The sequence below is a fragment of the Leopardus geoffroyi genome, chromosome D1 (genome assembly GCF_018350155.1).
Source record: "Leopardus geoffroyi isolate Oge1 chromosome D1, O.geoffroyi_Oge1_pat1.0, whole genome shotgun sequence".
Classification (NCBI taxonomy): domain Eukaryota; kingdom Metazoa; phylum Chordata; class Mammalia; order Carnivora; family Felidae; genus Leopardus; species Leopardus geoffroyi.
Genome location: NC_059329.1, coordinates 38,966,064 through 38,993,678, shown reverse-complemented (window position 1 = coordinate 38,993,678; position 27,615 = coordinate 38,966,064). Strand labels below are relative to the sequence as shown.

The 27,615-nt window shown below is 44.2% G+C and overlaps 1 protein-coding gene and 1 long non-coding RNA gene across 10 annotated transcripts in view; one reads left to right on the top strand and one right to left on the bottom strand.

Annotated features, from left to right (window-relative positions):
• AMOTL1 (angiomotin like 1) overlaps positions 1 to 27,615 on the top strand; it is a 153,471-nt gene that overhangs the window by 5,255 nt on the left and 120,601 nt on the right. For 3 of the 8 annotated variants that reach the window (XM_045483577.1, XM_045483578.1, XM_045483576.1), the window contains exon 2: positions 16,268 to 16,472. In XM_045483577.1, coding sequence (XP_045339533.1) covers positions 16,268 to 16,472 — 205 coding nt within the window. Of the gene's footprint in view, positions 1 to 16,249; positions 16,473 to 16,798; positions 16,849 to 27,615 lie in introns of those variants that run through there. The other 5 variants (XM_045483584.1, XM_045483583.1, XM_045483582.1 and 2 more) reach the window with 3 other exon arrangements.
• Positions 11,530 to 27,386, bottom strand: LOC123601003. 2 transcript variants are annotated; one of them, XR_006713922.1, is made up of 3 exons: positions 27,160 to 27,386; positions 16,193 to 16,297; positions 11,530 to 11,729 (listed from the first exon to the last, which is right to left on the bottom strand). It is a non-coding gene; the product is annotated as an uncharacterized LOC123601003 (long non-coding RNA). The 2 variants fall into 2 exon arrangements; XR_006713923.1 differs by lacking the exon at positions 27,160 to 27,386 and adding an exon at positions 17,820 to 17,930.

The following is a 27,615-nucleotide window of genomic DNA, read 5'->3' as shown; positions in this document are numbered from 1 at the left end:
TAGTCTGTTGTCCATCTATGTAATAATTTTATTTCAGGAGCATTATATAAATAGAATCATATGCAGTACGTACATGCATGAGATTGACTTTTTCCACTCAGCATAATTTCCCTGAGATCCATCCAGGTTGTTGCATGTATCAATCGGTGGTTCTTTTTTATTGCTGAGTGGTATTCCACAGTATGGAGGCACCATGGTGCGTTGAATCGGTCATCCATTGGAGGACATTAGGGTAGTTTCCAGCTTGAGGCTGCCACAAACAAAGGTGCCATGAGCATCTGTGTGAAGTTTCGGCATGAACATAAATTGTCATCTCTGGGATAAATGCCTGAGAGGGCAGTACCTGGGTCTTACGGGAGTCCATTTCCAGTCTGAAAATGAATTGCCCAACATTTTTCTACAGTGGCCATATGTTTTGTGTCACCACCAGCAATGTATGAGTAATGGAGTTTTTCTGCATCCTTGTCAGCATTTGGTGTTATCACTATACTTAAACCGCTCTAATAGGTGGGTAGTGGGATCTCATTGTGATTTTAATTTGCATTTTGCTAATGGATAATGGGGTGGAACATCTTTTCGTGTGCTTATTTGCCATCTATGTGTCTTCTTCAGTGAAATGTCTCTTAATTTTTTTGCTCATGTTCTGATTGGATTGTTTTTTTTACTGTTGAGTTTTGGGAGTTCTAGAGATATGTCCCTTTTCAGATGTGCAGTTTGCAGATATTTTCTCCCTCTCTGTAAATAGGATTTTTCATAGAGCAAAAGTTTTTAAAAAATATTTATTTTTTGAGAGAGAGAGAGAGAGAGAGACAGCATGCACGAGCAAGGGAGGAGCAGAGGGAGAGAGGGACAGAGGATCTGAAGCTGGCTCTGTGCTTACAGCAGAGAGCCTGATGAGGGAACTCATAAACCATGAGATCATGACCTAAGCCAAAACCAGATGCTCAACTGACTGAGCCACTCAGGTGCCCCCATAGAGCAAAAATTTTTAATTTTAATGAAGTCCCACTTATCAATTTTTCCTTATATGGGTTGTTCTTTTACTGCAAAGTGTAAGAACTTTAGCCTGGTCCCAGTCCTCAAAGATTTTGTCCCATTTTTTTTCCCCTAAAAGCTTTATAGTTTTACCTTTAAGTGTGTTATCTGATTTAAGACAAGTTTTGTATATGGCGTCAGGTTTAGTTTGAAGCATGGTACCAAACCCAAACACTATATAGGAAAAGATTGGAACATTTACACATAAAATCTTTTCTTTTAATTTTTTTAATGTTTATTTATTTTTGAGAGAGAGACAGAATGTGAGTGGAGAGGCAGAGAGTAAGGGAGACACAGATTCCAAACCAGGCTCTAGGCTCTGAGCTGTCAGCACAGAGCCCAACTGGGGGTTCAAACTCACGAATGGTGAAATCATGACCTGAGCTGAAGTGTGATGCTTAACCGACTGAGCCACCCAGGCATCCCAATACATAAAATCTTATATAAATGAAAACCGTATAAATGAAATCAAAATACAAATGGCAGATAGAAAAGTTATTTTTAGTATCTATGTAACATAGTAAAATATATTTTCCTAAATGTAAGTTTCCTAAAATTTCAATAGTACATTCCAACCGAGTAAACATGGACCGAGTACATGAACAGGCTGTTCAGAAGAAAAGAAATACAAATGGCCAAAAAACTTGAGAAGGAAGATAAGCCCCCAATTTAACAAGCAAAATTAAAAGTGAGAAAACTTGCTTCTTTTTATTATTTAAAGAATGACAAAATTAGCATGCGTTGTAAAAAAGGCAAAAAGCGTTAAAAGTATATAATGTTAAGTGACTCTTTCCTTCACAGCCTCATTATACCCTCCCAAGCCTGAAATCTTTGTTTCTTCTTTCCCTAGAAATGATCTCTATTAAAAGTTTGCTATTACTTTGAGCCTTTTCTCTATATGATTAGAAGTGTGCTTGTGTGTGTGTGTGTGTGTGTGTGTATTTCTTTTTTATGCATATGGATCCTATTTACAAATTGTTCTGCACCTGGCTCTCTACAACTCACATCATCACCATGACTTTTCATATTGATTATTATAGTCACCTTATTTGTTTAAGTGGCTGCATAGGATTTACAGTATAATTATACCTTATTTTACTTAAGTCTTTATGAAGAGGCATTTAAAGGTTTCCTTTCTTCTTTCATTACAAGGAATGCCACACTGGATACATCTTTGTGTTCACCTGTTTCACAATTGTGTTCTGTAGAATAGATACTCTGAAGTGAGATTGCTGGATCAAAGGACATGGCCATTTTATATTAGACAATATGCCAAATTGCCATTTTTTAAAAAGTTTGTTTATTTATTTTGAGAGAAAAGAGACAGAGACGGTGGCGGGGGGGCGGGTGGTTGCGGAGAGAATCCCAAGCAGGCTATGCACTGCCAGCTCAGAGCCCAATGTGGGGCTTGAACCCATGAACCACGAGACCATGACCTGAGAGGAAATTAAAGTCTGCTGTTCGACTCACTGAGCCACCCAGGCACCCTGCCAAATTGCCATTTTAAAAGCTGTATCAATTGATTCATCTACCAAAATGTGAGAATACCTATTTTTTCAAAAAGTCACCATTTCCTGATATTAACCAACATTTTCTAAAAAAGATTTAATTAATTAATTAATTAATTAACTCTGTGTGTGTGTGTGTGTGTGTGTGAGAGAGAGAGAGAGAGAGAGAGAGAGAGAGAATGCATGTGCAGGAGGGGCAGAGGGAAAGGGAGGTCGAGAGTCTTAGGCATGGAGCCTGACTCGGGTCTTGACCTGAGCCAAAATCAAGAGTTGGATGCTCAACCAACCCAGCCACCCAGGTGCCCTTTAAGCAGTGTTTTAAAACACTCATGGGGCACCTGGGTGGCTCAGTCAGTTAAGCATCTGACTTCAGCTCAGGTCATGATCTCACGGTTTGTGGGTTTGAGCCCCCCATGGGGCTCCATGCTGACAGCTCAGGGCCTGGAGACTCCTTCGGATTTAGTGTCTCCCCCCGCCCCCTCTCTGCTCCTCTGCTGCTTGTGCTCCTGCTCTCTCTCAAAAATAAACAAATAAACATTTAAAAAACTAAAAATAAAAAAAATAAAACACTTTGACAATGTGATGAGTAAAAAAAAAAGCCTGCTTTATTCTAAACTGCATTCTCTGAGTATTGAGACTGAACATGTTTTTATACATTTATAGTTCATGTTTGTGACTCTGTTAATTGTCAGTTTATAGCTTTGCCCATCTCTCTGTTGATTGTCATTTTCTTATTGCTATGTGAAGCTTTTTTATAGTCTGGATATTAATCTTTTTATACATGTTGTAAATATTGTTTTCCTTCACTCGTTTTTATTTTGCTTTTCTTTATTGTGTCTTTCTTTTTAGAGAAGTTTTAATTTTATGTAGTGCAATCTGTCTATCCTTTATTTTATGACTTCTAGACTTCATATATTAGCAAAGTTTTCCCACACCAGGATAAAATTATTTCTTCTAATATGCTTAGGGATTTGCTTTTATTGTTTAGATCTTTTATTTGTCTTGAATTTATATATACTGTGAAATAGGAATCCACCTTAAAAAATAGCCAATTAGCCCAATACTCTTTATTGAATAGTCTGTCTTTTCCCCACTGAATTGAAGTGCTAATTTTTTCGTATACCAAATCAATTTCATTGATTCTTTTTAAACATTTTTTATCCTATGCAAATAAATAATTTATCTGTTCCACCAACAAAATCAAGTCGTTTTAGTTACTTTAGCTTTATAATTTGTTGTATTATGGAAAGGAGGTATCCTGTCAAATCCTGTCATAATTTTTCTATATCAGAAATGTCTAGGTTAGGGGTGCCTCTCTCTCACTGTCATGCCCATGCACTCGGGTATGCACTCTCTCTCTAAAAAATAAATAAATTTTAAAAAATAAATAAAAGTAAATATCTAGGTTAATCACCAAGGTATGTTAGTAAGAGAAAGATACACAGGAAGAAAAGATACATGTGTGTGTGTTTGTGTATTCATATGCATGTGTGTGTATATATAAGCACATTCATAAAAATATATGTATACACATGTAAGTATATATGAAAACATGTGCGTACGTATATACATGTGTATGCTTGTACACATACATATTTGTGCATAGGCACAGATAATTCTTGGTAGGGCACACCCAAAACTATAATAATTACCTCTAGGGAGTGGGACTTTTGGAGACTCTATTGATGAATGAAGTTTACTTTTCAGTGTGTATCATTCCCTACTTTTCATGTATCCTTAAAAAAATTTGCTTTTCTTTTATAATTAAAAACTGTATATGATTTCTCTGCCAGAAACCCAAGCCTGAACAAGGGCATGGTCTGTATATCAGTGTTTCTCAGTAACAGCTACATAGTAGAGTGACTTGGGGAGCTTTTAAACAGCACAGATGCCCAGACACCTGCCCCCAGAGGTTCTGTGTTCATAGGTTTGGGAGAGGGCCTGGGCATCAGCATATTTTAATAGTGCTCCAGGGGGTTCCGATATGCAGTCACGGTTGAGAACCAGTGTTGTAGACGATGTGAGGCCTAAAAGGGTCCCCAGAAGGCCGCTGTGATGAGGTCTTTTCAGAATATGATTACTTGGGAATGCAACCCAAAGTAATCCATCACTTCTCTGTCAGGCTAAGTGTTGGCGTGAGACTGAGTACAAACAGGTCCACAGGGGAGTGGTGGAGAAGAGCGTTCTGGCATGTGTGTGAAGGCATCCATCTCTGTGGTAGTCCTTTTTGTTGAAAGGTTTAGACTCATTCGGGCTTCCTCAACACATAAGGGATTCTTTGAAAATAATCATGACCATAAAAGATACAGGAATCTCATGGAAAACCAAACACAGCAAAACAGCTGTGCCTCGGGAGCCCAGAATGTGGTTGGTACTGGAAGGTTCCAAGAGAGCTCCAGGAGCTAGGGTTACTTGGAGACCCTCCCATAGGAGACTTTCAGGATTCTTTCATCTGGAGAATTGCTTTGTTAAAATGAAATGGTTTTTGGAAGCCTAATCTGGAAAACAGATCAAAGAGGAAATTAAAGCAGCCTAAGGATTGACTGGAAACCCAATATTACTGTAGCTCTTCTTCTTCCATGTGTGTCTTCCTCTGATGCTTCTCCCCATCCGTTGTCTGATTCTGCCTCTGTCTTCCTGACAGAGGATCTGACTGGCCCAGTTAGTCCACAATGGCCTGTGCCTGGTTGGATGGGCTCTTCCATACAAAGATGGACTCCAAGTGGTTCATGGAGTCATGTGCTCACCCCTGGTCACCCAAGCCAGAGAGGGCATGGGGAGGAACAGTGAGTGCATGAAACTGCCTTGGGGTTGCAGGGGGAAGGTGGGCGAGGCAGTTTCCCTTAGAATGAGAGAGTGGATAGAACATGGATCGTGATTGACAGGCCACACGCTGAGTCCTCAGTGAACGTGGAATTGGAGGATGGTTTCCAACAGGGTGTGAAGCTGCTTAAATTCAAGCCAAGATGCAAAGAAAAAAATCCGTCAGGAATGTATAGATGGTCCTTGCACTCTGAACATCTCTAAAGGTCTTTTTTAGCTCCACTTATTTGGGCTTTTAAAAGATCTTACCAGCCTAGGAATTCAGGAGAATGCAATTCATCTTCCAGTGGAATTAGGTCTGTGCCCTACATGGCTGTGGAGAACTTGAGGTGCGACTAGTGCAAATTGGCATCTGCTCTAAGTCAAAATACACACTGCATTTTGCAGGCTTTGTATGAAAAAAAAGAAGTCTAATATTGCTATCAACACTTTTTTATATTGATTACAGGTTGAAATACTATTTTGAATAGAGCAGATTAAATAAATACATCATTTAAATTAATTTCACCTGTATTGCTTTTATTAATGGGGTATTAGAAAAAAAATTTTTAGTTGCACATGTGGCTCACATTTTCTTTCTAATGAACCCTTGGATTAGATGGTGACTCTGACGTTTTCCCCTGCACAAGTGTGTAAAGATCTGTAGATGAACAACAGCCCTTTGCTGTGGGGCCCACTTCAATACACAGTTCTTTTATTATTATTGCTCATAGATTTATTCAGAACAGTTTTAGATTTATAGAAAAAAATTGCAAAGACAGTACACAAAGTCCCCATATGCCCCACACTCAGTTTCCTTTAGTATTGACATCTTATGTTAGTAAAGTATATTTGTTATAATTAATGAATATTGATACAGTACGTTATTATGAACTGAAGTCTATACTTTATTCACATTTCCTTACCTTTTACCAAATGGCCTTTTTCTGTTCCAGGATCTGTCTAGGATACCACATTATACCTAATCTTTATGTCTTCTTAGAATTCTCTTGGTTCTGACAGGTGTTTTCTGTAAATATTAAATGATTTAATTTCCTTAAATATATTCTTTTTACATTTAAATCCAAGTTAGTTAACATATAGTGTAGTAATGGTTTCAGGAGTAGACTTTAGTCATTCATCACTTACATGTAACACCCAGTGCTCATCCCAACAAGTGCCCTCCTTAATGCGCATCATCCGTTTAGCCCATCCCCCAACCCAACACCCTGGCAGCAACCTTCAGTATGTTCTCTGTCAATACCCTGTTCTCGATCAGAGCTGTGGCACTTTGGTTCATTATCACAGCTTTGGTCACTTGTCTTATTCTGGCTCTTTGTCTCTGCCTCATAGAGTGCAGTTCAATTCCTGTTCTGAAATAGAACCACTTAATCCTCTCCTGTGGTTTCACAATATCCCACGCGCAGACGACATCGTTTATGGCTCTGCCTCAGCAAGTGCTTACGGAACTTTTCTCTGCCTCTTTGTCTCTCTTGCTCCTTCCTGCTTAGCCCCCTTCCTTTCTAGGACTGGCACACAGCCCATGTTTCACATGTGTACTGGAGGCCACTTTTTACACATGTCCTTTTCTTGGAAGTGGAGTCCAGCCAGCAGCCTTGCTCCAGGGACAGATGACTGCTTCCTAATGCTCCATCACAGTTTTCCCCATGGAATGGACTTTGCAGGTGGGACTAAGTCACTTGCAGAAGTATATCTACTCCAGGAGTTAATAACGATTTTAATAAAAACAACTACTATCGGGTGCCTGGGTGGCTCCGTTGGTTTAAGCGTCCGACTTTGGCTCAGGTCATGATCTTGTGGTTGGGGAGTTCGAGTCCCACGTCAGCCTCTGTGCTGAAAGCTCAGGGCCTGGAGACTGCTTCATATTCTGTGTCTCCCTCTCTCTCTGCCTCTCCCCCTCCCCCACTCATGCCTCTCTCTCTCTCTCTCTCTCTCTCTCAAAAATAAATATTAAATTAAACAACAACTACTATCACCATTTATTGAGTTGTATTACCAATTAGGATCTATATGAGGTACATTACAGATATGTCTCATTTCATCGTTACAGCAACCCCACAAAGTGTGTGCTGTGATCCGCTAGGGGAAAAATGAGGCTCAGCAAGGTTATATGCTTCGCTCTTGGATCACTGCTAGGAAATGGTGGACCTGGGATTTGAATCTAGATCTGTCCCCAAAGTCCTTGCTCTCACCCAAATTTAGACTGTACATTTATACTGCCTCCCACATGCTATGTCAACTACAAGTTGGAATAGCAACTTGGGCAACTACAAGTTGGAATTCAATGCTGCATAGCAGGTGATATCTCTAAGCAAATTTGCTGAATGATGACAGTGCTATGTGTTTGTATACTGTTTTGATGATTCTCCAGTTGACATATGATTTTCACAAAACTCTGTTAAAGATAGAATAATGGACTTTATAAGCTCTATGTCATACACTAGAAAAACTGAGAGTTCCAGGGAGATGAAGTAATTTGTCCAGGGTCACATGAGAACCCAGTTTTCTTGAAGTATTTATCTTCCTTTTCCCAACTTCATCAGCATGGGCTTAGGCATTGTGCTGCCTGGATGGCAGAATATGATGACAAATCTTTTGCTGTGATTGCTGGTGGAACCCTGAGTTATGTGAAGAGTTTGCAGGTACAGACTCATTGAAGTCTCTGCTGTAGGTATGTCAGTCTCATTCATCCAACAAGCATTGCCTAACCCCACTTCCGGCCAGATGTGGGGCTACTGGGCTAATGGTGGCAATGGAAAGGTGGATAAGATATAACTTTGTCCTGAGGAGACCGCCTCCCACTGAGCATGACAATCATCTTGTAAAGACAGTACTATCATCCAATGGAAAAGCATTGTCCTAACGGAATACAAAAAGTTCTGCAAAGCACAGAGAAGGAAATAACTGCCTGGGAAGGTTTCATGGCAGATGGGACTTCTAAGCTCCGTCTCAATGGACTGACTTTAGAGATGAAAAGTCTGAGTCACTGAGAGTTCTGCAAGGAACCTCACAATTTTATAACTTCATTAGGTTTCCTAAAAATATGCTTGTTGCCATAGCTCCTTAGAGTAGTAGCATAAATTATTTATCGGAGTACTTAAAATATTAACATCAATAAACTACACAGTACCTTCACAAATACTCTGCTTAGTTGGATGAGCCTATTTGAAATAATGGTTTTTAAGTTACTCAAACTTTCCAATTCTACAAAGCTGGTAAGAATACTTTGGAACAAATAAGAATCCCAGAAGAATCATGGCAACTCTAAATATCAGCCATTTCAGACAGAGGAAGACTCTGCCTCTAGCATTTCATGTCCCTTTATTCACGTGAAGAGGCATTTTCTTACACAGGATACTTAAGAACATTCTACTCCTCTTTTTCCCAGCTTAAGAGTCTTGTCTTGTATGTGTTGCTGAATTTTATCACTTGAATATTAGGAGCCCAAATGTAGACTCTGATGTGCTTGGTTTATCTGGAGATGGAAAGAAAAGAATCTTCCAAATTTAGAAACTGAAACTCATCGGAGCCAAACTCTTGGGGCAGCCCAAGAGGATACTGCCCTCTGTGCTACCCTGGTCCACAAGGTTGCTGGTGATTGGATTTCTCTAATAGATGATACTAGTACAAGAGACTGAATATTTGTGTCCCTCAAAATCTGTATATTGAAGTCCTAACCCCCCAATGTGATGGTATCGGGAGGATCTTTGGGTGCGATTAGGCCATGAGGGTGGAGCCCTCATGCAAGGGATTAATGCCCTGGTAAACAGGACCCCAGTGAACTCTCTAGCCCATTCTGTCATGTGAAGATGCAATGAAAAGTCAGCAGTGTACAACCAAAAGAGGGTCCTCCCCAGAACCTGACCATGCTGGCAGCCTCATCTTGGACTTTCAGCCTCAAGAACTATAAGAAATAAATTTCTGGTTTTTAAAAGCCACCCAGTCTATGGTACTTTGTTACAGCATCCCATACTGACTAAGACACCTACAGCCCAGGTAATGCAGGTGTTAGCCAGAAGTTCCTAGTTGAGAAGAAGATCCCATCGTGGAACCTCTTCCCTCTTGCTCTGTAACTTAGCTGCTTGGCCTGTTTTCTGGGTGTGACAAGATAGATTTATACCTTCTACTCAGAACCAGTATGGAACACTCCTTCTGATTCCTGACTTGTTGAAGAAGGAGGTTCAGATCTGCAAGACTCGGAGAACAGCAGAACTAGGGTCAATTTTTGATATTCCTGGAAAAGTATCACATCTTTAAGCAGCCTTCGAAGAACAGAACAAGGGGTAGGAGTCCTAAAATAGCTCAGCACCAATATTTATTGTTGGTAAATATCAACATATGAAGAATTTTAAAATGAGGTGCTTGACCAAAGTGTTCACAAATATCACGGGCTGCCTGGAGAGAAAGGGAGGTCCTTCCCACTGATAGTATTTAAGTTTAAGCCAGGTAGGCATATACTGGAGAGGTTATACTCATGCATAAGGCAAGGGTTGGACTAAAGGCCCTAAGATCCCTACCAAATTCTAGATTTTATTACTTGCTGATCTTTGATTTACCTTGTGTGTGCCTCTATGCTTGCACTTAGTACATTATTCTGTAATGATATGTCTAGATATCTGTCTCCCAGACAAGGTTGAAAACTCCTTGAAGAAAGACATTTACCCTGTTCTATCCCAAGCATTTAGCACAGTAACTAAAACATAGGAGATACCAAGTAAATATTTATCAAATGAATAAATTTTGTATAACTATGTTAATATCTCTATATACATCTTGATTTATGGTATAAGTTATGTATATTTTGATTTGTAGTATAAGTAATCAGCAAATGGACTTTGTTGCTGTGAGGGTGTTCATATTCTTTACAACCCCTTGCTGCTCGAATACCTAGATGATGCAATATACCACATGATTCCCCACATACGGCACGTCTACATAATTTATTCCTTCCCTACAGTTGGAACTATATTATGGCAGTAAAGGCAGAGTCAAGGTTATAGCCAGGGGTTTTCTGAATTTGTATTTCTAGATCTAGCCCCACTGACAGAAAAGACTCCAGAGATATTGGTTAGAGGTCTAGGTGTGATTCGGCTGTGTTAGGTGGGCAGGTATCTCCTGTGGATAGTCACATGTAGTTTCATCCCAAGCTTGGAGAGGGAGGCAGGTGTGTGAAGGGCAGGGGCTCTAGTGGCATGCTGGGCAGAGGAACAGGTATGCAGACTGAAGTGGGAGTATAAGTGGGAGAATCTCAGCAGGTTAGACTGGATGAGAAGGTCAGGATGGGGCCAGGAAGCAGAGGCAGATAAGGTGTGGCTTTCAAGTGGAGAAATTTCCAAAGAAGCAGAGGAGGTGGGTGAGGTTGCAAAGAGACTACTTTCCAAAGGAACATGCTAAAGATGCTTGTGCCAAGCACCACCATTCATTCATTCATTCATTCAACAGATATATGTTGAGTGCTTACCTTGGGTCAGCCCCTGTACAGATACCAGGGGTACAAATAAGTAGGATCTCTGTTCTCAAGGACATAAATTATGAACTAAACTCTACATATTAACAGACATTTACAGTACAGTGTGAAACGTGTAATGAGGTAAGGACAGGGAAGTCTGTGGGAACATACAACCATCTCTAAGATGAGATGTGAAGGATAAGTTGCAGTTAGCAAGGTGAGGCAGGAAGGCAGTCTTGCTAGAGCTCTAGAATGGCCCGATGAATACACAAAAGACCAAAGAAGGCTGCTTATTCAGAGACTGTAAATACTTTGCTATAGTTGGGCCTTATGTATGAAATGGTCCAGACTTTTCCCTGAGAACAATGAATCACTGAAGTATTTTAATCGAGGAGTGACATGATCAGATGTGTGTTTTAAAAATATTAATACGACTGGGACGCCCAGGTGGCTCAGTCAGTTAAGTGTCCAACTCTTGACTTTTGGCTCAGGTCATGATCTCATGGTCGTGAGGTCAAGCCCCACTTTGGGCTCCACGCTGACAGCATGGAGCCTGCTTGGGATTCTCTCTCTCTTCCTCGCTGCCCCTCTCCCCCATTTGTGTGTGCCCTCTCTCAAAATAAATAAACAAAAAATTTTACAAAGAAATTTAAAAAATATACTATACAACAAAGTGTGGAGACTGGGTTGGAGGAAAGGAAGGCCAGGGACCCATTGAAATTGCTGTAGTATTTCAATGGAAGATGACAGTGGCTGAACTGAGAACAGAGGGAAGCAAATGTATTCTTGAGACACCTGAAAGTTAGAATGGACACAATGTGGTGATTGATCAGATGTGCGATGTAATCAATCAATCAAGGATAGTCTGTTTCTGGCTCAGGCAGCTGGGAGGATGGCTTGCTCTGGAGGCAGCTCTGAAAAGAGAGGAGGGCATGTCTGTTTAGGGAGAGTTCTGGTCGTCAGGGAGTCAGAGTTAACTTCCTCAAGTCCAAAGGTCCATTGGGCCCCATACCACTCTCTTGGGGCAGGAAGGTTTCCTTTGCCAGCTTAACAGTAGCTGATATCTGACTAGGGTCCTTACAAACACTGGTCATTATCATTTATGCGTCTGTTCAATCAATCAATGTTTATGAAAGATCAATTATGTATTCACAGTGTCCTGCATCCCATACATCCCAGTGTCCAACGATGCAGGTGGCTTAGTGCTTCTCTTTATTTTTCCTATGTTATTTTTTCAGCTTTATTGACGTTTAATCGACAAATAGCATCGAAAGATATTTAGGGTATACACTGGTGATTTGATGTATGTGTACGTTGTGAAATGATTCTTCCCATCTAGTTAGCATATCCATTACCTTACATATTTACCTATGGGGGACAACATTCAAGTTCCACTCTTTTAACAAATGTCACTTACACAATACAGTGTTATCAGCTAGAGTCACTGGGCTGTACATTAGACCCTCAGACCTTATTCATCTTACAGCTGAAAGTTTGCACCCTTTTACCAACCTCTCCCTATTTTCTCCAACTTCCTGCCCCTGGCAACCACTTTTCTATTCTCTTTATCTAAGAGTTCTACCTTTTTTCTTTATAGATTCCACATGTAAGTGATATCAGGCAGTATTTACTGTCTCCCTCTTTGGCTTCTTTCACTTAGCATAATGCCCTCCAGATCTACTATGTGACTGTGTATGTTTAAGTAAAACATCTTAATCCAATCATTCATTCATTAATAAGACACCTTGTTTCCATATCTTGGCTACTGTAAATAATGCTTCAATGAACGTGGGAATACAGATAGCTCTTTTTTTTTTTTTTAGCATTTATTTATTTATTTTTTTAACATGAAATTTATTGTCAGATTGGTTTCCATACCACACCCAGTGCTCATCCCAACAGATGCCCTCCTCAATGCCCATCACCCACTTTCCCTTCCCTCCCACCCCCATCAACCCTCAGTTTAGTCTCAGTTTTTAAGAGTCTCTTGTGGTTTGCCTCCCTCCCTCTCTAACTTTTTTTTTCCCCTTTCCCTCCCCCATGGTCTTCTGTTAAGTTTCTCAGGATCCACATAAGAGTGAAAACATATGGTGTCTGTCTTTCTCTGTATGACTTATTTCACTTAGCATTAACACTCTCCAGTTCCATCCACATTGCTACAAAAGGCCGTAATTCATTCTTTCTCGTTGCCAAGTAGTATTCCATTGTGTATATAAACCACAATTTCTTTACTCATTCATCAGTTGATGGACATTTAGGCTCTTTCCATAATTTGGAATGGGAAAAGATATTTGCAAATGACATATCGGACAAAGGGCTAGTATCCAAAATCTATAAAGAACTCACCAAACTCCACACCCAAAAACCAAATAATCCAGTGAAGAAATGGGCAGAAAACATGAATAGATGCTTCTCTAAAGAAGACATCCAGATGGCCAACAGTCACATGAAAAGGTGCTCAACGTCACTCTTCATCAAGGAAATACAAATCAAAACCACACTGAGATACCACCTCATGCCAGTCAGAGTGGCTAAAATGAACAAATCAGGAGACTATAGATGCTGGAGAGGATGTGGAGAAACGGGAACCCTCTTGCATTGTTGGCGGGAATGCAAACTGGTGCAGCCACTCTGGAAAACGGTGTGGAGGTTCCTCAAAAAATTAAAAATAGATCTACCCTATGACCCAGCAATAGCACTGCTAGAAATTTACCCAAGGGATACAGGAGTGCTGATGCATAGGGGTACTTGTACCCCAATGTTTATAGCAGCACTTTCAACAGATAGCTCTTTGAAAAATGCTTCTCAAAGTCAGTTACAACTGTAGGATTTGAACAGGCTTTCCCACTCACACCACCCCACCTTATCTTTTAAAGTATTTCCTCACTCCCCGTTCCCAAGGTTGCATTAATTTTGTCTTTTCAGGAGCACTTGGTTGGCTCAGTTGGTTAAGCGTTGGACTCTTGGTTCCAGCTCAGGTCATCATATCTGATATCTGCTATCATGATATCTCATGATTCATGAGTTCAAGCCCTGGGTTGGGCTCCATGCTGATAGTGCAGAGCCTCCTTGGGATTTGCTCTCTCTCCCCCTCTTTCTGTCTCTCCCTTGCTCTCTCTCACTCTCTCTCAAAAATAAATAAACTTTAAAGATTTTTTGCATGTTTTAGTTTCTTCTGTGCAGACTTAGTCTTTGAGACATGGATAGAGGTTCACCACTCTATAGAAAACCTTGAATAAATTATGGCCAGAGGCCTGGAAAATGTTTCCTAGGCTCCACAGTTTCACGAGCAACGCTGGGCCTTCCCGTGACTGAAGTGATAGTGTTAGGGTGTCAGTAACAGATGGGATTGATCAAAGTCTTCCTCGAAATACTTGTGCTTGATGCAATTTCAGTTCACATTTTGTGTGTGGCTTTCCCAAGCTGGGGTGTGAAATTCAAGCATCAGAGAAACCAGCGGGGTTTGTAGGTTGAAGTTAATAAAACAATGTGAGCCTATGTAGCTCAGATTAATAAAATAAATACACAGATGTGAGAATCTAACCTCACACATCCAGGAGAGATCATCCTACAAATCTGGTTCCTTGGTGGGGCAGGGGGTGCCTAGACCACTGGGCCAAAAGCAATGAGGAAAACCACTGTCCAAGTAATCAATAAAGCTCAATTTTTGCCAAATAAAGCTATTAGAATCTCCAACTCCTCAAAGATACTGCAAGAATTAATGACGAAATGGTTTTGAATGGCCAGTCTACTGTAAATAAAAGTTGCTCTTTAAGGATGTAGTACTATTATTGATGTTATTTCATGACTGGTGAAGGTACAAGATGTTGAATACTTAGGTCGTTTGATTAAATGACGATGCCGGCGTGATCACGGCTCAGGATTGGATTTCTATTCCGGACATGTTTTTAGTTTTGCACAGAGAGCATGTCTTGTTCTGATGGCAGATTATCTCTAGCCTTGATCAGCCACCTCTCATGTGCTCAGGCTGATGTCTCAGTTTGCTAATGGATAAATAACACAGCTTTCTCCACCCACTGATGTGGGTGGATAGGTCGCCTTTGTATGTAAAGCATATTATTATAAGCTGCAAGTTTTGGAAGACTGAACAAGCCTTTGCCAACATCTGGTCCTAATTCCTTCATTTAAAGTTGGGGAAATCAAGCCAGAGACAGTAAGTGGTTTGCCCCAAATCACTCAGTAGTGCCAGAGCCAGGGCTAAAATCTGGATCTATTCGTAAGTCCAATGTTTTTGCTGTGTCATTGTGCTGTATCCCCTCTGGTCTAGGATTCCCTTCTAAAACTTTTGGGTGCTTGGATTGAAAACAGATCCCTAAGGAGCCAGTACCCAGTAAAGTACAGCACAATCTTTGGTACCACCTGGTATTTTACGAGAGATTTTTCGTTATTCGTTGCAATTCCCAAGAGCACCAGACTTCGCCAGGCAGGCAGCCAAAAGACAACAAGTCAATGTGCCGTGCCTGCAGGAAACTTCAAGGCAACTTTCGACAGTGTTCTAGAGATCAAAGCAAGCCAGCTGGTCTGATTGCGACAACTGATAATTGGTGGCCATCCTAGTTAGGCTGACAGGGTTTCTGACATGGTGGATAGCCTACGCACTGCATTTCTAGATTAAGTCAATCAGTCACGTCCAATTATTCAGCCACGTCGATTTGAGAACCTGCTACATGCAGAGCTTTATGAAAACCTCTGAAACGAAAAAGCAAAAGATTGGCCATGAGTTGTAATCTTCCGAGATACAGGTAGAGATTCCCCAGGCTGGACTTCTCAGAGGTACCTGGTGAGGTGACCTTTTCGTGAAAGCCAGGACCTCTCGTGACATGTGACTTTCTGTCATGGTTTTCAAGGGGAAATGAAAAATTGGTCTCCATGATCCTTCTTAGCCCTGGTATTTTTCTTTCAAATGACACTTATTGTATACATTTTTCAGATGATCAGAGTAATGCATGTTTATTGTGGAAATACAGAAAATTACACAGAAAATAAGCACTCATAATTCCAATGTATTAGTAGGTACCTCCAATTTTCTGGTTCAAAATTTTTCCAATCTGTGTTTTAAGCATATATAGAAGTATATACCGATTATTTTTATGAAATTGAGATTCTACTGTATCCTACCCTGAAATTCTAGAAGTCTATATTACGTGCAGAACTCAACACAGTAAGTTCCTCGCTCAAAGCCTGGCATGTGATGGTTGCTCCATAAACATTTGTTAACTGAATGGGGAGGGAAACCATGGTTTGCAGATTTGAGTAGCCTCATTGGAAGATGTCATATTTGGGCCGTGCCCAGATCTTGACCAAAATCTCTGCATGCTAAAGAAACATACTGAACTGGAAATGACGACTTTCTTACCAGAAGGCTTCTCTGTCCCAGGAGAGCATCAGTGGTAATTCATCTCCCTTCTTTTGTGCTCATTATTTATTTCAGGAGATTCCAAGAGCTGCACATACAAGAGAGCTGTTGGAAACATGGATCTTGGTGAAAAATGGCCCTTGGAGGAAGGAACCTGGTTGTCTCATGCTGGAATTCATCACTTTGCCAACACCAGAGGGGGTATGGCTGCTTTTGATGTCCCTGATACACGTGGTACTCTTCAACTCCTGCATTCATTGTGTCAACCCAGCTGTGCTCAGTACGTGCCCAGTGCTGTTTGTCTTTTCAAAAAAAGCCAGGAGGAGAGGAGAGGAATGGACTTTGGAGTCAGGCAGACCTGGGTTCAGATCCTGAATTTCCTATTTATAAGCTACGTGGCCTGAGAAAGCCTATCGTATTCTCAGCTCTAACATGAGAGTAAGAATGCTTACTTCGTAGGGCTGTGATAAGGACTATGAGAATTGCAAGCTGTCATTTACTGAGCCCTTACCCTAGCCAGGGAGGAAGTTAGTCACACATCTCTGGGCACCTAACATGTGTCAGGTACTGTATTCCTGCTTATCTTGTCTCCTCTCCTCTCAACAGCGCTGCAAAGACTGGCATTGAGGATAATGCAACCAGTAGAAACAGAGTAGGTCAGCTCACTTTCTCTTCTTTTTCTCTTGCCTGACATCTGATTAATGCAACTCAGTGTTAAGTGATGGGGATGCTGTAAGTTTCCTGGAGTGGCGCATACAAATGTAACCCTCACACAGACTTGTGGGCCTCTTTCAGGTCTAAGAACCCCCCCCCCCCCATCCTCCAAATCTAATGGAGATCTACTTTGGCGGTAGGAACCATTCTGTGGATAAGGAGATAAAGGCCCCTAATGCACTCACACGAGGTTTTTAGTAAGGTTATGCCTCCCATTGTCGTTTATACATTCGTTCAACCAGTATTGAGTATCTACTATGTGCCAAGCACTGGGAACACAAGGGAGAAAGATGGTCGGGGAGATCACCAGACCACACTCTGCTGCACCCCGTCTCTAAAATGGGTAACTTATAGAGCTCTGCCCCAGGGTACATCTTCCGACAGGGCCTACCGCACGCAATGGGAGACTGCCCAAAGGGAAGGTCAAAACTTTGAGAAAACTTGGATGAGTTCAGCCAGAAGCCAACGGCTGTTCCCTCCTGTGCCCTGTCACGCCTCCACCTAACCACTTGTTAAGAGGTTCTTATGCCGGTGTCTCCTCACAGCCCATGGAATACAGTTGAACCTCCCTCGCTCAACACACAGCCTTCCCTGATCAGACCTCTGCCTGCCTCTCTAGACTCATCTCCTGCTGTTCATTACTAAAAGCAAACCCCTTCTGTTGATGCACTGACCGGCCTCTGGATCCTTGGACATGTCACGCTCTCGCACACCATGAGCCTCTGCACGGGCTGTTACTGCTATTTGCCTTCCGCCCGGCAGGTTCCCACGCATCAGTGAAGCCTCAGCCGAAGTCATCTATTCTGGATCTCTCCCTGCCGCCACCTACCACTCCACCCTGGTCTGACCGAGAGGCCTGACCTCAGCGCGGCCGCGGAACTTACAGGTTCCCGTGTCACGGCGCCTGCCTTACCGTGTTGTGACGGTGCATAGCTTGGGCAGCCTCTGGGCTTCCTGAGGCCTTGCTTCATTGGCCTTTGCATCCCTTTCACAAGCAGCCTAGCGAATACTTGATGCATATACATACAATGGCAGGCTGGCTGCGTGGCTCAGCGAATGAATAAATGGGTAGGACCGCATCCTGTGGGCATCTCTCCTTCGCTGAGAGCCACCTTTGATTGTGGTGACCCAGCTGGTCTGTGCACACCTCTCCCGGCACCACGGCACCACTTCATGGTACTGTGAGCACACCCATAGCATTCCATTCACCGCTCCAGGCTTGTTCACCAAAGTCTGAAGTCAGAGGAGAGAAAGGAAGTAGATGTGCTTTGTCTGCCGGTGCTTTTGTAACCTAGGCAATAGAATCACCTGTCACAGGATTTTAGAAGCTTTCAGGACCATTGTGACAAGCCGGTGGCTAAAAACTGCTTGTTGCGACCAACTCCACAAATGACCACATCCCGCTGTGAGTTGACCCTGCCGTGGATCTCCCATCTTCAGGGCACGGCTGGCTAGTAGGAAGGGGAACCAGACCGGTGTCTTAGAACTGCCTGATGGGGAGGCGTTGGTCTCAGGTAATTGATAAGCTTCGGGGGCTGATGGAGGAGTTTAACTCTAGTGGGCAACAGATACCGGATATGTGGTCCCAGTTCGGACCATCAGTAGGTGATGATGGAGGTGTCCAAGGCAAAGGATGGCAGTGGTGTGGTATGTGGGTGAAACACAGTGACAAAGAATCAAGGGAGCTGAAATCTAGAAATCCTTATGGGCAGCTAGTATTAGGGTGGTTCTCAGAGGCCTGGGCTGTGGTTCAGGGAAAGGGCTCAGGTCTTAAGAGGACTAGAGAGGTGGCCAGAATGGGAACTTGCACTCAGAAATGAAGTGGAAGCCCCGCTGGGCCAAAGCTAAGTCACAATTGGCGTCATCACCAAAATAAATAAAGAGCAGTCATTCATTGGGTATATACATTGCACCAGACATGATGCCGAGCCTTTTTCATATAGATATAGATGATCTCAATTCATTCTCACAACCTTCTTCTCATTTTATGAATGGAGAAACTGAGCCCGAAGAGGCTGACAAGAGGCTTGTGCAAGATCCTTCAGCTGGGAAGTGGCAGAGTGGGTATTTGAACTTCGATCTGCCTGACCCCAAGCCACTCTATGGCTATCGCTCCTCGCTTTACCCTCCAACACCCCCTTCTCAGTTTAGGCCTCTGGTGGGCCAGTTTCAGACGTTTATTGCCAGTCATTTCATTGTCATGGAAGAAAAGACCCGTAGCTCGGAGCAGGGCCAGAAAACCAACAGTGCTGTTGCAACGTGTGGATTATCATCCAAGACCCTCCCACGGCCACTTCAGCTAATGCATTGCCTAGGCCTTGACCCACCTGCTTCTGAGCATCTTTCCTCCATGCCCTGACCCCTGTCCCACCTCTCCCACCCATTGTGGGATGCCCATTGTGGGCTAACAGAGTTTCCATTTCTAGTGAAGTACCAGGGAAAGTCCTGGAGTGTCCAGGCCTTCGGGTTTTGTTCTTAGCTTCATGGAATCCTCTGAGAACCGTGTTATCTGCCAGGGAGGCTCCGTCATCCTGGTGAGTCATCGGCCTTGGGGCAGGGCCAGATCCACGCAACATCTGCCTCTGTGTTATCGTCAGGGCGTCGCGGGCGGCCATTAGAGTAGGAACAGCCTTCAGGAAGCTGGCAAGGAGAACCCAGGATGTCTGGGGGTGAAATGAAGTTTCTGGAGGAAAGTCCCTCTGCCAGTCTTGCTTCCTCCACTGCTAAAAACGCCCTCGAGGACCTGGGCCGGTGGTTTTTCCAACTTATTTGAAAGGGCTGGAACCCATTTTCCAAACGAAGCTGTCTGCAGTGCCTGACGCATCAGACAGAAGGGGGCCAGCATTTGGCCAGAGCTCTGTTTCCGATTGCTGCGTCACAGGCTGATGTGGCTGCTCCTTGCATTTGCCAGCTAGCACACCACACGTGTGGGGATTTGGCGCAGGAGGGGCGGCCTCCGCAGCCCTCCTCGTCGAATCTCCAAATCCTGTTACAAATGCGTTCACTCAGCCCTTCGGGAACCCTATTGTCCCTTCTTCCCAGTGGAATCCACCTGCTTAAGTGTCTCCTCAGGGGAGAGCCAGGAAGTTTGGGAACCCTAACCCGGCAGGCCAGGCCAGGTGTGTGATAGAAATGCCGCGGTGCTGTCTCCGTTATGGTTATAAAAACAGGAAGGAGCAGATTTCCCTTCCGGTTTCTCTCAAGGTCAGGGAGAGTTTTCACATCAGGCAGGAAGGAAAGGAGGAACATTTTCTGAGAGCGCTGTGTGCGCTAAACACTGCTGCGGGCGTTATTCTGTTTCCTATCGATTCTCACTGAAATCCCCACAAGGAGTTATTTGCATCATCCGCATTTTGCAGAGGAGGAAACAGAGCCTTGGAGCGGCAAGATGGCGAGGCCAAGGTCGTACGGCTAAATGCCAGCAGAGCTCACGTTCGAACTCGGGCCTTTATCCCGCTGGGCTATGCGGTGTCCATTTTACTTCTTTGTTCGGTTTCAAAGGACAACGCTGTGTGGCATCTCCACCTTTCTGTGAGGCTTGTGTCTTTTTTGCACGTTTCTCTTGCATATGGTGCGGTAAAAAGACTAACACGATGGAATCTGTTATCCACAGTCCTCTGCTGGCACTTAAAAAAAGGGTTTTTTTTTTTTTAATGTTTATTTATTTTTGGGAGAGTGCAAGCCGGAGAGGGGCAGAGAGGTGGGGGACGGAGGATCTGAAGCATGCTCTGCGCTGACAGGCTGACTGCAGCGAGTCTGATGTGAGGCTCGAACTCACCAACCGCGAGGTCATGACCTGAGCCAAAGTCAGTTTCTCAACTGACTGAGCCACCCAGGTGCCCCGATTTTTAATGTTTGTTTATTTTTCTGAGGCGGGGGAGGGGCAGTGAGAGGGAGACAGAATCTGAAGCAGCCATCAGCACAGAGTCTGACGCGGGCCTCAAACTCTACGAACTGTGAAATCGTGATCTGAGTGGAAGTTGGACACCCTACCCCTGAGCCACCCAGGCGCCCCCTCTCCTGGCATTTGTTTTAACAAGTTCCATAAATGTCTTTTCGTGTTACAGAAGAGTTCACGGTCTGGGCAGGTTTGGACACTTCCCAAAGACTAGTGGCAAGACTAGGGCTCGCACCTTGGCCTCTGCTGTTCCTTCCAGTACCTATGCTGTGTTGACTGCCAGGGCCATATCCTCTTGGAAATGCCATTCCAGTGTGAAAGGCAAAAGGCCTCAGGCAGGCTGAGAGGATTCTCTGCAGTCTCTGAGAGAAGAGAGTTCCTCTCAGGCCACAGTCCAGGATGCTTGGGTGGAAAATTCAAGATCAGGGCAGGTCTCCGCATCTCAGCGGAGACTCACATGCATCCTACGGATTTCTTTTGTCGCAGTTTGGTCACAGACTTCAATTGCAGCAAATGTTTTTGCCCTTAATCTCAACACAGGGTATTTTGTCTGATTTCACTCGGTAGATCCAACTGGGTGTGAGTTGGAAGTGTGTGATTTTCCCCTGCAGGGACCTTCTTCTGTGTGTATTTTTGGAATGGTTTTTTATTCTGATTCATGTCCACATACACCTTCCAGTAGCTTCTTGGCTCAGCCGGAGTTTATCTCCTTTGATATGATGTTGAGTGAGGAGTCTTTTAAATCTTCATCTCTGTTCCATACTTAGTAATAGGGACCCTAGCGGGCTGGACGAATACAATTGGCTTATGCATTTTGTGAAACACCTTGCTTTTGTTAGTAGCACCTACCGCATTGGTATTTGGATTTTTCAGAGAACATATTTAGCATTTTTAGAAAATGAATCCTTGGCTTCCTGGCAGACTTAGCAGCATCTCATCTCTTGGTTTGTATTGTTTCTGCTGAGGATGATGACTTTTTTCCAGGTATGAGATAGTTACTTTTCTTGTAGAGCCCATTTCTCTCTTTTGGAAGTTATAGAACGCCTTTTTTAGAACAGTTGTCTGAAGTTTTGATTTTTGTTTAAGGGAAATAAGGCAACTATGTATGTTTATATACATATATACTAAATATATGTACAAATATTAAACCCTAGGAGGAGGGGAGATGGCCTTTGCGCCAGTTCGGCCCTGGAGCTAATGCTGTGACCAGTTAAGTACCAGTTTCTTTCTGGTGAAACCTTACGGGTGGGCATACATTTGTCCTTGGTTGGTCTGTCCTAAGAGGACACAGATAAGAGACTGTATAACAGAAGAGAATCGTGCTGTGCTCAGGCAGCCACGGGCCCCACTCTCTCCCCCTAAATCAGTCCTGTCCATGCTCCCCAGGGAGAAGGGGGGTGGGGAAGGGGGGCGGGCATTGCTGCTCTGCTGTTAACTAGCAGAGAGCCTCCAGGAGACAGAAGGCTACCTGCAGAGAAGATGAGCAAAGGGCATGGCCGGGGAGGAGAGGAAGGCAGAGGGAGGGCTCAGCCCACTTCTTTCTGTCTTTCATGCTTGAAATCGGTGTCCTTCCAAGGCCCGGGGTTGGGAAGACTGTGGACAGATCCTAGTGGCCTCTGGCTATTGCTCAAACTTGGTTTTGTCGAATTGGTACAGCTCTTCCTTGCAAAGGTAATTGATAACATACTTCAGCTGCAAATAAGTCTCCCCATGTGGCATTCAGCCCCTCGTGCATTTCTTAGAGGAAGAAGCTGTGTCTGTATAAGACTCTCATCTCCTCCTCTTCTCCACTGACCGAGCAGCTGTGTTGACCCTGGGGACCCCAGAGTCAGAGCAGCCCATAAAAAGCAGGCTGGAGACAGCAACAGGGTCCCACCCTGTGGCCTTTGCCCCAAATGGAGCCTGCAGTCCAGGCCGGCCTGCCGTCTGGACAGCAGAGCCTAAGGCCAGGGGATGGAGGCATTCCCAGACTGCAGCAGGCATAGCCCTGGCCACCGCTGTATCCCCTGCACCCTCAGCAGGCTATCCGTGATGGCCACTGTGCTCAAAGCACTGTGCTAGCCCCCCCGCAAGCTTCTGCAGTGTGCTCTTAGCTCGAGAGACGGGGCTAAGAACTCCTCTGATCCTAGAGTTCTAGCCAGTGGTGCCATTTGGCCACACTTCATTCACCAAGGAGTGAGGAGTCTCATGGAGCTTCCCAGATAGCCAGAGTATCGTCCTTCCAAAGTCTACATGTTGTTCAAAGTTTTACTGTTTTCCACTAGTAGATGAGACCTTTTACCCATGGATGCTGCACGCTTCCTTGCCCCCAGCTTATGATTGGAGCTGGACCAAAAGTTCATTTAGAAACTTATTGCCTTTAGTTTGGAATCTGGAGTATGATATGTAACTTTTTTAAACAGTTCATATACCCATTTGAATATGCCGAAAATAATCTCTCCCAGGACGCCAAGAAGCTGTGGATGGTGTTTCAGTCTAGGGATGGAGACTGGGATAGGATGGGAAAGAGGAACTCATTTTATAGTTTGTACTCATCTGTACTAAATAATTTTTCCTTTACCTTGAACATGTATTATTTGTTTATATAGTAACGTGTAGTTTATATATATGAATAGAGGTAGAGACAGAGATAGAGATTTAGATATAGATATTTTTTTTTTAATTTTTTTTTCAACGTTTATTTATTTTTGGGACAGAGAGAGACAGAGCATGAACGGGGGAGGGGCAGAGAGAGAGGGAGACACAGAATCGGAAACAGGCTCCAGGCTCTGAGCCATCAGCCCAGAGCCCGACGCGGGGCTCGAACTCACGGACCGCGAGATCGTGACCTGGCTGAAGTCGGACGCTTAACCGACTGCGCCACCCAGGCGCCCCTAGATATAGATATTTAAGAAAGAGGTCGGATTCCCAGACTAGCTCCCAAACCCCATTCAACTCATGATGTAGCAAGCAATAGTAATAGTGGACATTATTAGCCCGCTGTGTCATCTGTTTCTATGGAAAACCTGAGTTCTAGAAATAGTTCACCCTGAGCCCCAGAAATATCTCCTCCCTGCCACTTTCTCTCCACATGTCCCACCCTCTAATAAATGCTGCCACAGAAACAGAAGGAAGAGCTCCTTCTTCCTGTCTGCAGGTGCCACGGCACAGAAGGATCACTCTCCTCCTAGCGGACTCTGGCATGGTCGGGCCCTCTATGTGGGAGAGAAGTAACACTTACTAAGCATCCACTGTGCCAGGCACACTGTGCGGTCTGTCTCATACTTTACCTACTTTGCTACTGTCAGGAAACCCAGGTGCTGAGAGGTTTAGTATCATCCTGAGAATGCTTTCTAAAAATGGACAGAGCTCAGCTTCCAACTGATAAGCTTGTGCACTGTCCTTTATAGATCAGTGACCCTCCAGCAGAACCATTTCTTTATAAGAGGCCTGTAAAGGTCAAGCCTAGGTAGGCACGTTGGACACTGCCTGAGGTTCAGTAAGATCCTCTGTCACGGAATCCCTTATTAGACAGTAAGTGACCGGAGGGCAGGAGTCTGTCCTGACCACCTTTGTATCTGCAGTGCTTAGCACAGTCCTGGAAGTATGGTAAATTCCCCATAAATGTTTGTTTGGTGAACAGGAAATATTATTGTTTGCTCTGCTCTGCTTCCTAAGATAGGAAATTGGAATCATAGATTTAATTGTTTTCAACAGCAAATGATGAAATAAGAAAAATATTTTCTCATTAACCTTCGGGTGATTAAGAAATTCAAACAACTGAAGGGCTATAAGGAAATTTTTTGGCTTACAAGGCATCCATTTATAGGTACAAATTGAAGGGATACCATTGTGAGTTAGAACAATCTGGCAGGCTCCAGAACCCAGTCGTCAAGTAGAACATTTGTATTGCTCTTCCCATGGGGAAAACCTTCTCCCAACTCCATGTAACCAATCTCCAAGCCAATTCTTTTAGAACACAACCAAAAGTCAGGGCAATGTGACATTGCCCTTAATTTGAAGCATATTCTGTGGCTGGTGACTCCTTTCAGTAACTCAAAGTTGTTAAAAGAAAGAAAAGAGCCCATTTTTTTCTCAGCTGTAAAGGAACTGGCCATCCCCTAATAATTAATTTTACCTGATTTTCACAATGTGACAGTCTCTCTTCTGGGGCGGGGGTCTACGTGCATTAGTTTACTGCACTCTGAACACAACCTTATGAGTTAAGTATGATTATTTTCTCCATTTTTAAAGGAACCGAAGCTTGCAGAAATGAAACTACTAATTAGTAGCAGAACAGATATTGGAACCAAGGTCTGGCTGACCCCAAAGCACTCATAGATGGCCTCCCTTACAACACAAAGACTAATTGCTTCTCAATAAGATGAGGAGAGGGAGGAGACTAATCCCGCAGACAGTCTACACGAGTCCATCCACACATGGGATCAGTGGATCAACAGTTGCTATTAGAACCATTGGAATTGGCAATAGCAAAGCCAGTCTCGACCACGGCAAGAGCTCCTTTGGAAGAGTGATGAACAGAAGTTTGTTTGCCTTTAAAAACAAAAGGAAGAAGTGGACACAATGAGTGTAGACAATTCTTTTGATGAATTTCATTGTAAAGGGCAGCTGAGAACTGGCGGGAGTTGGGGAGAGAGGTGGTGTCAGGGAAGAGTGACTATAGTAGGATGTCTGTATTCCAATGGGAATCATCTAGGACAGAGGAAAACAGTAGTTTAGGTAGAAAGGGGGGGAAAGCCACATGAGAAGGGACAGGATCTGATCCACAATGGAAGAAGTGGCCTTCGATGGAGTGGGGATGGTGCACCCAAGGTAATGGGAGAGGAGAAGGGGAAGAAACGTAGGCGAACGGAGAGTGATTGCTGGGCTATCCTAAGGTCCGCTTGAGATAGGCGATCACGAACTGAAAGTAAGGCCAGGAAGCATGATGCTGTGCTTCTTCCGACCATGTTTAGCCAGGTGCTGATAGAAAGACAGTGGAGAATTCGTATTTATCAGGGTTGTGGTTTTTCCAGGTAAGTAGTATGGAGAGGAGGGGGTGGGGGGAGTTGAATCTGAAGGTGTATGAAGGAAAGAAAAGATAATAATGTACCTGGAAACTAAGGTGGATAAAGGGGGAGGAGATGTCATGAGATAAGCAAATCATAGGTGCTGCTAAGGTCAGAGAGCCATTGGATTAAGATAACAGAGTAGACTGGAAAAGTAGGAGGTGGTGGGTGGAGGGTAGAATGTGTGACATCGAAATTATGGATGATGTCATTGTGAGAGCAGGGAGCCTGGAGAGTTGGACGAGGTCAAGGAAAGGAGAGGACGCTGAAGAGCTGAGAGACCAGAGGACAAGAAGAATCCACTGTGTAGATGCAGAAATCAGAATTATAACAGGAATGGTATTGGGGAAAGTGACAGTGATCCAAGTACCCACATCTTCAAGGAATGAGTTGGAATAACCCAAGGGTCTATAGGGGGTATAGGTATAGTAGGGGTGGCGGTGATGAGCCATGAATTCCTGAGGGCAGATGGGGGATTCTAGGAAGTGGGAGGGGTTGGAGTGACACATGCAAACATTCACCCAAGCATGTTCCCTTCATGCACTTGGGAGCTCCCGTTGTCAGAGGAGTGGGGGGAAAAGAGGAGGACAGAGAGACAGGCCAGGCCGCTTATGGATGAAGCCCCACCCTGCTGCTCCAGCATTCCTGCGTAAGCAATGCTGGCCACAGTGGCTTCTTTCCGTCCTCCCAGGTAATTTGTAAACCAAAAGCTGACAGTGGAAAACCCAGAGATGGCTGAGTGTTTATAGAATTAGAGCACACTGGCACAGATCCAGGGGCCCTCCAGCTGCTGCAGCTGGTGATCTGGTTGCTCTGAGACTGTAGACGGCTCCCAGGAGGTTGCCCAGACTGCGGACTCCCACTGTCAGTCTCCAAGGCCGGGGACAGGAGAAGGGACAACCATTTTCTCAGTTTTCTCCTTCTTTCCTCTTAACTCCTTCTGGCATCCGTGCGGGCTGGCTCTCTGGAGCACATCCCCAAAGCCCAGGGCCCTCCCAGGCAGAGCAGTCAGGAAGTCCTGGGGGGAAATACAAAATGCATCTGCCCAAGTTACTCAGGCCAGTGACACGGAGAGGGAAGTTCCTGCAATCTAACATGAATTGCTTTAGGACCTACAACATGGACTCTGAGACCATAACTTCTGAATCTACATTCTGTATTTGAAACCACTCAACTTTTAATGTAGAAGAGCTCTGCTCTGCTCTCCTTAGACGGTCACACACACCTCACAGTGCTGTGCAGTCATCCCTAAGTTACTTAACTTCGGAGGCTCAGTCTCACTACCTGTGAAATGGAGACCTACTAACCTTCGCCGTTCGAACCAGGTGGTCTCTTAAGGGGAGGAAATATTGTTTGAACTGCAGTTAGAATTCCTGTTCAAAAGGAAGGAGGGGTTGGGGGCACACGAAGCTACTTCTCCCCTGGTGCAGGACATATTCAAGCTCTGAAAATCCGGCATCTCCTCGTGAGAAGCACGGAACAAACGATTTCCCAAGCATCGGGGTAGGGCAGACGTAATACAAGAAGGCAGGGATCGTTTTAGGACTGGTTATGCTCCAGTTTTTAATAAACGGCCAAAGGGGTGGGGGCGGGGGAGGACACCCTCCAACAGGGAGTTGGGAGGCAGCGCGCGCGCCGCTGCCGAGCGTGACGGCCACGGTCGCCTAGCAACGGGCGGCGGGGATGCGCGCGGGGCGCCCGGCCTGGTGGGCGCGGGGAGCTCGCCGCCGCCACCGCCGCGCGCCCGCGGGCCTCTGGTACCC